Source organism: Esox lucius, chromosome 5 (genome assembly GCF_011004845.1).
Source record: "Esox lucius isolate fEsoLuc1 chromosome 5, fEsoLuc1.pri, whole genome shotgun sequence".
Taxonomy (NCBI): domain Eukaryota; kingdom Metazoa; phylum Chordata; class Actinopteri; order Esociformes; family Esocidae; genus Esox; species Esox lucius.
The window spans coordinates 33,545,386-33,557,009 of NC_047573.1; the positions used below are offsets into that span (position 1 = coordinate 33,545,386).

At 38.8% G+C, this 11,624-nt stretch overlaps 1 protein-coding gene across 5 annotated transcripts in view; it reads right to left on the bottom strand.

The window, feature by feature from the left end:
• The window catches only part of taok2b (TAO kinase 2b), a 35,650-nt gene extending 24,555 nt beyond the window's left edge, over positions 1–11,095 (bottom strand). Inside the window, exons 1-9 of one of the 5 annotated variants that reach the window (XM_034292465.1) lie at positions 10,618–11,095; positions 9,091–9,248; positions 7,092–7,146; positions 5,472–5,612; positions 3,320–3,391; positions 3,099–3,200; positions 2,415–2,460; positions 1,954–2,050; positions 1,590–1,703 (exon numbers count right to left, since the gene is read on the bottom strand). In XM_034292465.1, the coding sequence (XP_034148356.1) occupies positions 1,590–1,703; positions 1,954–2,050; positions 2,415–2,460; positions 3,099–3,200; positions 3,320–3,391; positions 5,472–5,612; positions 7,092–7,112 (593 nt within the window). In that variant the 5' untranslated portion in view covers positions 7,113–7,146; positions 9,091–9,248; positions 10,618–11,095. The remainder of the gene's footprint in view (positions 1–1,589; positions 1,704–1,953; positions 2,051–2,414; positions 2,461–3,098; positions 3,201–3,319; positions 3,392–5,471; positions 5,613–7,091; positions 7,147–9,090; positions 9,249–10,617) is intronic. The other 4 variants (XM_034292464.1, XM_034292463.1, XM_010894279.3 and 1 more) reach the window with 4 other exon arrangements.
• Between the last annotated feature and the right edge of the window lie 529 nt (positions 11,096–11,624).

Here is an 11,624-nt window from a genome sequence, read left to right on the forward strand (position 1 = left end):
CACGGTTCGGTACGATACAGTACAATGGTGTCACGGTTCGGTACGATACAGTACAATGGTGTCACGGTTCGGTACGATACAGTACATTGGTGTCACGGTTCGGTACGATACAGTACAATGGTGTCACGGTTCGGTACGATACAGTACAATGGTGTCACGGTTCGGTACGATACAGTACAATGGTGTCACGGTTCGGTACGGTTTCGATACATCAAAAAAAGAAATGCCTGAGAAATAAGTAATTTGTATTTAGCTTATCCATTTATTATAATAATAAACATGGGTAGCTTGAATTCCCAGGAACATATGGAAACAAATTATAACATGAAACAAATAGTAATTTAAATGATAACTTCAACAAGAGTGCATAGTCCAGCAGCACAAATTAATTCACATTGCAGTGTCACATGTTACTTCCACAGAGAAAAATTATCATTTGTACCTGAGAAAATTTATTTTCCATGTATAACAAAAAAATACTGTAAATTCTCTTTTATATTCCACAGCTTAAACACAGATTTTGAAAACATGTTCAACCACAGTGGGTAATACGTGGGTGTAACTAACACACTAGTTAACATTTTAAAACTGTTTCAGAGATGATTGCTTGATAACGTAGAGGTCTCAGAAACTCATGTAGCAAATATGATACAATTGGCTTCCCAAAACAGATTCTATTCTTCATCAAATACATTTTGGTAGTGCCCTATGACAGACGTTTATTATTAACAATATATGTACAAGTCAAATCTCCGGGCATATGCCGTTTACATATGGGTGCGATTAATACTCGGGTTTGTATACACAAAAAGCTATAAAGTTAATGCTGGGGTTTATAAATGAGGAATTACAATAAATGAGTAGTCATGTTACTTCGTACTGCCACTCGAAAAGGCCATCATCAATTAACAGAGACCAAATGTTGTAGAGGTTGTATCCACTACTCATTTATTGATCACCATTATAGTTTACAGGGAAATCCAAATGTTCCCAGACAGCAGACCTAATACTGGGGCATCTTCTTGTTCTGGCTTGCCAACGCTTGTCATATTGCTCCTTTGCATTTAGCTAACTGCTAATTTCTTCATAAGAAAACTGCTATTACCACATCTCTCAGCTCCATTCTAGCTGGAGTGAAATAACTTATGAGCAGAGCTGCATACAGCTACAAGACAAAACAACCTTTTATATTTTTTTTTTAGATAACCTTATTACCATGTGGATATTTTCCCCAAGTTAATTTATACAGCATTGGTTTATGCAATAATAATATTTGTTCACCATATGTATTTTTCTAGCTATAATATATGTTTCAGTTGGCAGTGCGTACCGAACCATACCCACCGTGGACCCTGTACCAAACGGTTCAATAGGAACACACCTACCGTTTCACCCCTTGCACATATACATATTTGCACTAGGGCTGTCCTCGACCAAGATTTTCAGAAGGACGGACTTCACCATCCCCAAGCCCTTTCCAATGTACTGGTATAGGGGGAAATCTGATCGGTTTTAAGTGGCCATGCAACTGCTTAACCTGGTCACTAATGATGATGACAATCATGGCTGCCGGAGAAAACTGTTCTTACCAGTAGGGCGTGCCCACAAACGAGTTGGCTGGGGCTACGATGGAGGCAGACCCAAAGTCACCCAGTTTCACCTGGCCTGGTTCTGTTAGCAAGATGTTACCAGCCTTCACATCCCTGAGAGAGACAAGTCATTGATTATTGTGTTTTTAATAATATTTTCTTCAACCACCTTAATGATTCAGTATGTTCACTTAGGCAATGTATGTGGTAACACGTTCTAGGTCAATAAAGCTTTTTCAATAAATAAAGTGAAAAAGGCAAGGAGACAGCTTCCCTGTATCAATGAGAGCGAATGTTTAGTTTTTTTACCGTCTTTCAATTTCCTGCTTCCCATCTCAAAGTGTAGGACAAGGGGTTCTGTTACCTGTGAATCATGTTGTGAGAATGAAGGTACACCAGACCCTGCAATGCACCGTGGATGATGGCTGCTATCTCCTGCTCCTGGAGGGGCTTCTTGTGGACTATCCACATGAGGGTTTTGAGAAAATGGTAGAGCATAAAACATTCTTCATAATTCTTATTTTTGGAGATAAGTTGAAACCAACCCCAGTGCACACCTATTTACAGCTGTTTACCAAGTTTCCCAAATACTTTTTAAGGCCACATTAATTGGGACATGCAACTGGATATTTGCAACCGAATAATGGTTTCTTATACGACAACAATTACAGGTAGTCCATAAGGTTTTCCTTTGGCCATTTCTTGCCTAATGAACCAAACCACAGCTCCACCACCCCTGTGTTCCATGTGATAAAAAAAACAACTCACATTACAGTGTCCTTGCTAGGCAAACATGCTTTAGTGCAAACTGTTCTTTCCACTCACCTTCCAGTAGGTCAGAGGCTGAACCCAAACAATACTCCATTACCAGCTAAGAGAATGAAAGAGAAATAACATATGGTAAACGTATGAAGTGGTTACCCACAGAATTATGCATTTTCTTCAGGTGTATTGCCCATTGAACAGAAAACTGCATCAGAAAAAAATATTGTGCAGTTTCCCAGGGAATAGAATGTCATCAAAAAGTGATCAAAAAGTCACCGTTATACAGAATTCTGAAGCACTGGTCCACAGCAGAACAAACTTGCTAGTGTTTGCAAGGAACAATTCAATGTATGTGATTTCTAATGACATAGGGAAAAGAAGACGATGCAGACATTCATTTGAAGCACCAACTTGCACTTGCTGAGTTTCTCAACATTTTAGAGCCTAAAATATGGATCCAAAGCCCCAGAGTAGCCACTTGACAGAGAGACAGTTGAAATGAATTCAGGAAACCTTCCTCTTATGATATTTACATATCTGTAAAGTGGAATCAAATTCTTGGGAACTTCTCCACTACTCGGTTGACACAATTCCGCAGACACCTTTTGCAAATTCTGAACTACTAGACATGCATACATGGAAGGGTTAGGGAAGTGAATTGGGGTTGGAAAAAACATTCTGACAGAGTCAGTTCCAATTAAGTCCCAAAGGGCTTTCACAACTTTCAACCATTTGAGAAATTACCCATGCAGTGTGCTCTCTCAGGTAGCAGCCTCTGTACTCCACAGTGTTGGGATGGCGAAGTTTCTGGAGAAACTTAACTTCTTTGATGATATCCTGCCATTTCTTAATTTAAAAAAAAAAGAAAGAAAAGAGCTTTATAAACCTTTCCATACTTAGTATGTGCCACCCAAAGGGGTGGGGGGTTGTAATAAAGTAATCTTCACCATTTGATGTGTTCCTACCTCATTGGACTGCTTGCCACCATATGACATCTTCTTGATAGCCACCACTTCATTGGTGCGGATGTCATGTGCCTTATAGGGTTGAAAAGAAATAAGATTCACAGAAATGATCAATTTTCAAATCATACTGATAGTGGACACTGGCCACACACATATCATCACTGACTAAAACTAAAGCTTAGCCTCTATAACACTCCACTTTTCTCCCACCGTCCTTCTCTGGCCACTTCTTCACCCTTCATTTAACAGGATTACTTATCGTCCACTAGCCTGTCATCTTGTGTCTTGTGCTTTCCTTTAAAAAAAAAATTGTAGCTCACTAAATTTCAGACTTCGTGTGCTTTTAGCTGATCTGTGAAATCGTATAATATATTGTTTCTTTACAGAGACAATTAAATATCACATTATGCTATGCATACTGCAATCCAGTAAGTGCATCTACCAACTGAAATAAGTCTCTGTACTGAAAACAAAATTGAAATAAGTTAGATGTTTGTTACTGTTTAAAACAGCATACTTTAAAAAGTTACAGCAAATGGAAACATTACAAAAATGTAGTGAGGACATCCATAATATTGTGATCTAATATAGATTTGTAGTTTTTAATAACATGCGTACTAGAGATATTTTCCAAATACTGGGTAGTCATCCATTTCAGAGGCCATGCTAACATTTTGTTGATTGTTTTTCAACTCTGTAGTTATTAAACTTTCTCAAAACAATATAAACAAGAAACCAGGCAAGCATAGTTCAGCCGGACCGCAATAAAAAGTATTGCCCTCTTGAGATTTGAACCCGAACGCCCACGTGAAAAGCTGTGTCACTAACCACTACACCACAGAGCTCTACGTTCGGCGGGTGTCAGTATAGCCTCTATCCTGAACAAATCTTGTTTTGCCACTGGCCGTTTTAACAGCTAATTGGCAATTCGTGAATGATATTGATTCAGTTAAACTGACAACGTTTCTTACTAAGTTTACCTGCACCACAAATAGCGTATATGAACTGTTAGCTTTTGCCACTTTTAAGAAAGGTGACGATAACTTACTTTTTCATAATGTGAAACGACGAGAGAATTGTGGAAATAAAATAAATGTTGTTGTTCACAATAGATTTGACCTTGAGCCTTCCACGTGAGAAGCACTGTCTTTAACCATAACGCATTTCACCAGTTGCTAAACACTATTGAGCACTGTGTTAAACTGACTGACGCTTCTTATTAAGTTTACCTCCACCAGAAATAGCGTCTATGAGCTGTTAGCTTTTGCCACTGGCCGTTTGAACAGCTTATTAGCCAGTAATAGGCTTACTGTATCTACTAACTTCTTAGGAATAATTATAAAAATTTAGCAATTGCTAGCGAGACTGAAGATGAACTTCACCATGCCAGAAACAGTCGCAATATAACCGTTTACAATTTCAGGTTTTGGTTTTAGCCAGCGAAGTTTTCGTCAATACGGAATCAATGCGTACTTCACTTCACCTGCGAGGAGATATGAACTTAGGACCTAGTCCTCTTATGCCACTGGCTGTTTTAACAGCAAATTAGCCATTTGTGAATGACATAGATACAGTATCTATCAATAGAGGTGATGATAACTGACTTTTTGTCAAGTGAAAAGACGAAAGAATTGTGTAGCCAGCGAAGTGTTTGTCTATCCTGAACAAATCCTAATATCCACCAGAACTTTTTTATTTTAGGCTTCCAATTACATAGCTACGTAGGGTTGTAGCTAGCAAAGTTTTGGTCTGTCCTGAACCTCAGGCATAATGCTTTTTGATTGTTACGGGAGTCGAACGCGGGACCTGTTGTTCCAGAGCCCCTGTCTCTAACCACTATGCTATTTAACAAGGGGTAGTCAGTCAGTAAGAAACATTCGCTCTTCTAGGCCGGCTCCGCTTACACGGTCTGGCAAAAAACAAGAAATACTCAGACCAGGATTTCTGGATAGTCCACTGAAGCTGTCCTTGGCTTCTCATACTACAAGTGTTTTACTTAGTATCAGATACTATATTGGATACTGTCAAATTTAAGTACAAATTGATTCAGGAACAAATATATCCAGACTACAACTCCATACTGAGAAAGTCACATCAGAATGGGGATAGAACAGTTGACCACTTAAGCAGATAAACCCTCCCGTGTTCTTACGAAGTAGACGGCTCCGAAGCTGCCATGCCCAATCTCCCGCAGGTCGGTGAAGAGCTTCTCGGGATCATCTCTGTAGAAGAGCTCAGCAACCTCCGGGTCCTTCAGGCTTCCGGCCCGCACACTTGACGGCATGGCCAGCGCCTGAACACACAGACAGACACCAGAATGAGGCTTTAAGTTAACTTTTGTCTACACTGAGATGTACCCTACAAATAAGGTTGCCAGACTGAATTCCACTGCCTTACAGGAAGTAACAACATTCTAATTCTCCTTAAAACCTACCACAAACGCTGTTTGCCAAGTTTGTTATACCTTGGTTGAGGACAGGGTACATACCAATTTCAGCTTCGAGACAATTTTTATTTTAAAACAGTTCTCCAATGTCTGGTGCCTTCCATATTAAAAATTTGTTTTAGCTTTTTCATTATGGGGTATTGTGTATAGAAAAGGAAAAAAAAATTGAAATTATAAATAAAGTCTGTAACAAAAAATTTGGGGAGAAAAATGAGGGGTCTGAATTAGGGCTGCACAATTAACGGAATAATAATTTAAATTGTAAAATTGACATTGTGAAATTATCAGCATTTGGCTAACACCCCAGGTAGAACAACCGGGCCGAGGCCGCCGAAATGGGGTCCTTGAACGCAGCCTATTTGCTGTTGGTAAACATTGCTCGACTGACACCCCTAATCAGGCTGTGTCAGGGGGAGCGAAAAGGGCCCCTAGGAAACCAGTTCTGGGCAGCAGGAAGCAGGAATTGAAGAGTGAGATGCTGGTCCCTGCACCCGGGTTTAAGGTTCATTTCCGTTTTGTTGATAAATGCTCTCTAGGGCCCAGAACACTGGGACTGGGTCCATTCCCTGTCCCACCCCGTAGGTTGCGGGCATAGACCTGGGCTACAGATGAGTAACGGAGCCCTGTGTGTTTTTTTTCTTTTCTGAGCTCAACAACATGGAGGGCACTTGCCAGTGATGGCACCTCTACCTTATCAGTGTTGGGCCAACGCCATAGGGAGAACCAACCTGGACCTAGCGCTGCAAAACGGGGCTCCTGATCCCGAATAATTATTATTTTGGATAGAGAGTGCTGTAAGTATTTTTGGTGATTACTTTAATACCTGGGCTAATTTTGTTCAAATGCTTTTTTGCTCTAATTCTAGTTTGAGTTCGCACTGCAACTGCTAGCGAAGCCGTCTGCTTTAAACTAGCTGATGACACTTCAAGGTTTCAAGGGTTGAGAAAGTTTGCCTAACTAGCTATGGCAACTGCACAAACATAGCAAACGCAGGTAAGACCATTGCATTAAATGAGTATACACTTCAATGTTTTCACCCAGGCTGTAACACTTACAGTTCCAAGTTTTTATTTTCTTTAAATTCTGGCTATTGCAAAGTTAACACATTACCACATTTGATTTGGAGTGGTAGGACCTACATAGCAGTCGAAAATCAATTATGGTAAATTATTTGAGATTACAATGAAAGTGCCTTTAGTGTTATTCTGAATATAGGTGGTTTCTACAAAATGTACCAAGTTTTCAGAAATATCTGGAAAAAGCTAACGTTTTTTGAAGTATGTTAGGCATATCTTGGTTTGTCTTATAAATCTGAAAAATACTCACATTTTCCAGTGTACCATGCATAACTTTACCACTGTAGCTTCAGCTGGTGGGCATCCTAGAGCAAAACCAAAACCAGATCCTTGTTCCAGGGACTCCGCATATAGAACATATTTACATTATTTTTTTTAACTGTCAATTTCTTTGGAATATATTTTTAAGTGCATCTGATATGGAGGCAATGCTCCATTTGACCAGCTCTACAGTTGACAGCATGGTGTGTGGGTGTCTTGGAGCAAAACTAAAAACACCTGTGTCTTCCAGAGATTCTAACCAGGGTACTTTGTAGCCATTTATGGGGATTGTTAATGTGACTACAACTGCCACTGACAACTTGAATTAAGGATGGATTAAGCGACACTATTGTTCAAAAGCTTGGGATCACTTAAAAATGTCACCAAAAAAAGTTTGTCCATTACAAAAACATCAAATTGAGGGTTTTCTAATAGTTATAATTGATAAATTATAAACTTGGATTAGCATAAACAACATGCCATTGGAACACAGAAGGGGTAGCTGCTACAGCTATTATAGTAATTTACCACATTAACAATGCCTACCCTATTTCTGATCAATTTGATGTTATTTCAATGCAACAAATTGCTTTTCTTTCAAAAACAAAGACATTTCTAAGTGACTGCAGACTTTTGAATGGTGGTGTATATCTAGGCTCTGCGTGTATTTTTGGAAAAATGATCAGTGTTCCTCTGGCTCTCTCCTTTGGACTTGAATGGTAACGTCAAATTAGTGAAATGTTAAATGTTTCAAAAGCACTTAACTTTAACTTGTTTAGTATTCAGTTCAATTGCACCTTATGTAGTCTAATACTAAAATTCTAATACTAAACATGTTGGTATTGCGACGACACTACTGGATAAGGGGATAGGCTTCAGACCACCCTATCAGCCAATCAAGACTATATGTAAATATCTTCCCATTTGTTTCTTAACCCCTACATAAAGAGACAGAGACATTTTAAAGGCCAAATGAGGCTCAGGTTTACATTAAATAAGTTGATTACTTAATACACACAGTGACAGTTAAATATTAGTCAAAATAACTCATGAAGACAGTTTTAGGGTGTAGTTTGAAGATAATTAAAGCTTGATTATTGTTAGATTAGTCCAATTGTTGGAAGGCTAGCTAGCTCTTCTCAAAAGCAGAAACCTAACTATCCAACACAGTAGCTGGGGGGTTGGTCAGTCTTAAAATGTTATTCAAATAAAGAAATGATATACAGTTCCTCATCCTGTGACTCTTTATCAGAGATGTTTAGAGAGAGCACGTTTCTATCTATCCCATTAAGAGCAGCAGATAGCCCAGCGATTAGAGCATCGGACCAGTCCCCAGTAGGTTGCTGGATCGAATCCCAGGGACATAGATGTGCACATTAGAGTGCAATGAACATCAGATTTCTATAATAATCAGATTATGATAGTAACATGAAAGTGGTTGGCTCCATTACCACGATAACCTTAAAGGGGACAGCGGGACAGGTTTGTCTGTTATATCTTTTAACAAATGACATGAAATTTGAGCAATAAAATACAAATTATTAGTAATACTTTTCTGCTTTAAGAAAAGAAAGTATGCCACCAAATCACAGACTCTTATAATGAAAAACATTGGCAAGTAGGCCCAACAAAATTAAATGCTCAAAAACTGTATTTCAAAAACAGAAGAACAGAAAGAGGAAACAACACCTATCTGAAATTGAACCCAGGACTGCCACAGTCCATCCGTCGACCATAACTCTCACCCTACTTGTCCTAGTCAGATACTGATATAATATAGTCATTTAATGTATTTTTGAAACAGTTACACCTTAAAATAACCCAACAAGTGCATGTGCACAAAGTTAAGGATAAAAGCATTACAAAGGTTTTCAAATGAAAATATATACTCATCTGCAATATAGTCAATAATAAGTCTAGACAGATTCAAATTTCAGGAGGATGTTTTTTGGTGAAATGCATTTAAGTGAATACAATGTTTCCCCTACCATTCTGAAGGACGAGGAGGCCCCTCCCTAGCTCTGTTGCCCAACACCAAAAATCGTTAGCCTTCAATTGGTTTCAATGGAAAATGTTCATGTTGGCGTCGGCAATGGCATCCCAGTTGCTAATTTGGGTGCCTGACTGCACTCCACCAAAGACAAATCTTAGGGAAACAATAGAATAAAAGAGAATAGTTGGAAATTATCCACACTGTCATGGCAAGTGGACACAGTTTAAAGTAGGTCATTATAAACTAGAAAAATCTGAAACATTTTAGATAACTAGAAGATTATATAACTACTGAGGAATGAGTTACCCAGATATCTTAAACAGAAATAATTCAGGAATTCTCTGGTTTCTTAAATCTAAACACAAGTGTTTTGGATCTTTCAGTCAATTACACAGAACCCATTTCAAGCTTACAAGAAAATGTGAAAAGGTTATGAATATTTAGGGTTAGCTGGCTAACTCATTAACTGTTTTCAAGTATACCACATAGATGCCCTGCATGCATTGATTTGTATGCATATCCCCAAATAAGAAAACATACATTTTACTTTACATGTTAAGTCATTTAGCAAACACCTAAATCCATAGCAAATTAAAATATCATACCTACATAGACACACATCACCTCCTAGTATTTCAATGTATAGGCTATAGCTCTGTCAATATAGCCCTGAAAATGAAGGCACTGTGAAACAGACTTCTTTTTCAGCATATGTTACAGCAACTTATTAATTAAAGGCAGTAAATCAACACGGAAGTCTCTAGCTTGGTTCCTTATCAAAAGAAGAAGCGAGTCTAGCTGGCTTTCTAACCAGAAAGTTAGATAGTCTGATTGCCTTACAAGTCACTAAGAACTGCATCTAGCTGTGTTATCATACACATTAAAATAAAACAATCATGTATCTCATAGCAAACCACCTGGACCAATTCAAAGGTAATTAAACGGGGCATCATATAAACCAGCCATTGCACTAGTGTATGCCATTATACAGTACGCATAGCTAATAACACCAGCTCTGCATGTTGTGGGAAACCAAAATGAACTAATAATATTGTACTCTAGTAAGATAACCTGCCACGGCTAAAAAGCTAACGAGATGTTGTTAGCCAGTAAGATAAAACATTTATTTGGTATTTAAAGCGCAGAAACATTGCACTTGGCTGGCCAATTGGGCTCTGACGATAACGTTAGCTAGAGGCACAATATAAGTTGGACAGCTTGTCCTAGCCACTATTACCCACCCGGCCCTGTCAATATAATCATACCAATTAGCTCGACAATATTACATTGTTACCTGACAAACAGCTCACTCAAAGCAGCCAAACAGAGGACATCAAACTAATTCCTCTGCAAACTAGCTGACCTCACCTAGTTGATAACTACTGTATTTGCAGGTCGAAAGGGATGTTCCTGAATGCTGGCATTGCTAACGAACATGGGCTGTTATAATGACAATGAACGACACAAGGCTGCTAGTGAGCTAACGTTAACGTAGTCAATTTAATGATTTATGACATCTTACCGTGGCTTTTTAGGATCCACTTTTTAGCTAGCTGGAGCGCTAGCAAGCTGGCCTGGAAAATAGGGGTCTACCTCTTCTGCTCTAGTGAACACGAGCGAGCCACATTGTTTTCATTAATAGCTAGCTAACGTTAGTCCATTCCATTTTGATTCTCTAACCAAAAGAATGAGCTAACTAGCATGCGACGCTGGCATAAGCAATGCCAGTCAATCAGAATGCTAGAAAGCTAAGCTAAGTTAGCTACGAGCTAGTCTTCTCAGTGGCAATCATCAGATAACGAATCAATGAGAAACAATTAATCACTTAAATGCTGACCCCGGTATTTCCACTCGACTTCTCCACTGTCCACCATTTTTTATGATAACATGACTGTTATTTATGAATTTCATCTCTGACTTGGTTTTTCTATTCCCCCGTCTGTCCGTTTTTGTTCAGAACTTAATGATGGCGGAGCGGGGCGGGAGCTAACCGGAAACCGGATGAGAAAGATCATATTGTGCAGTTGTACGATGCAGAGAGCTAATAATAAAGATCTGACCTGAGTTAATGCACGTTTAAAGCATGGATAAATTCACGCAGCTGACCCATTATACATAACTAACATTATGAGAGACATTATATAATGAACTTGCAAAAACGTAAAGAAAATGACAGATTCTGGTGTTGGATGGCCTTTGGTCAAAAGATAATATCCCAATGCCTCTGAACAAGAATTTGCCTTGTTTATGTTACATTCTTTCCGATGGGATGTTGGGATGTGACTCTGTGGTCACTAAATAGTTTATTGCACTTATCATCAAAGTAGGGGGGTTAACACTGGGTGTCATGGGTAAAATTAGAATTTTGGTTCTCATAGTATCACAGCCACCTAATTATCAATCTTCATCCCATATTACACTATTAATGATTGTGTGTTCCTCTGGATAAGAGCATCATCTAAATGAAAACGGTAAAATGTAGATGCCTTAAGATGGATGAAAATGGAAAATGGGCATTGCCATTAAGGG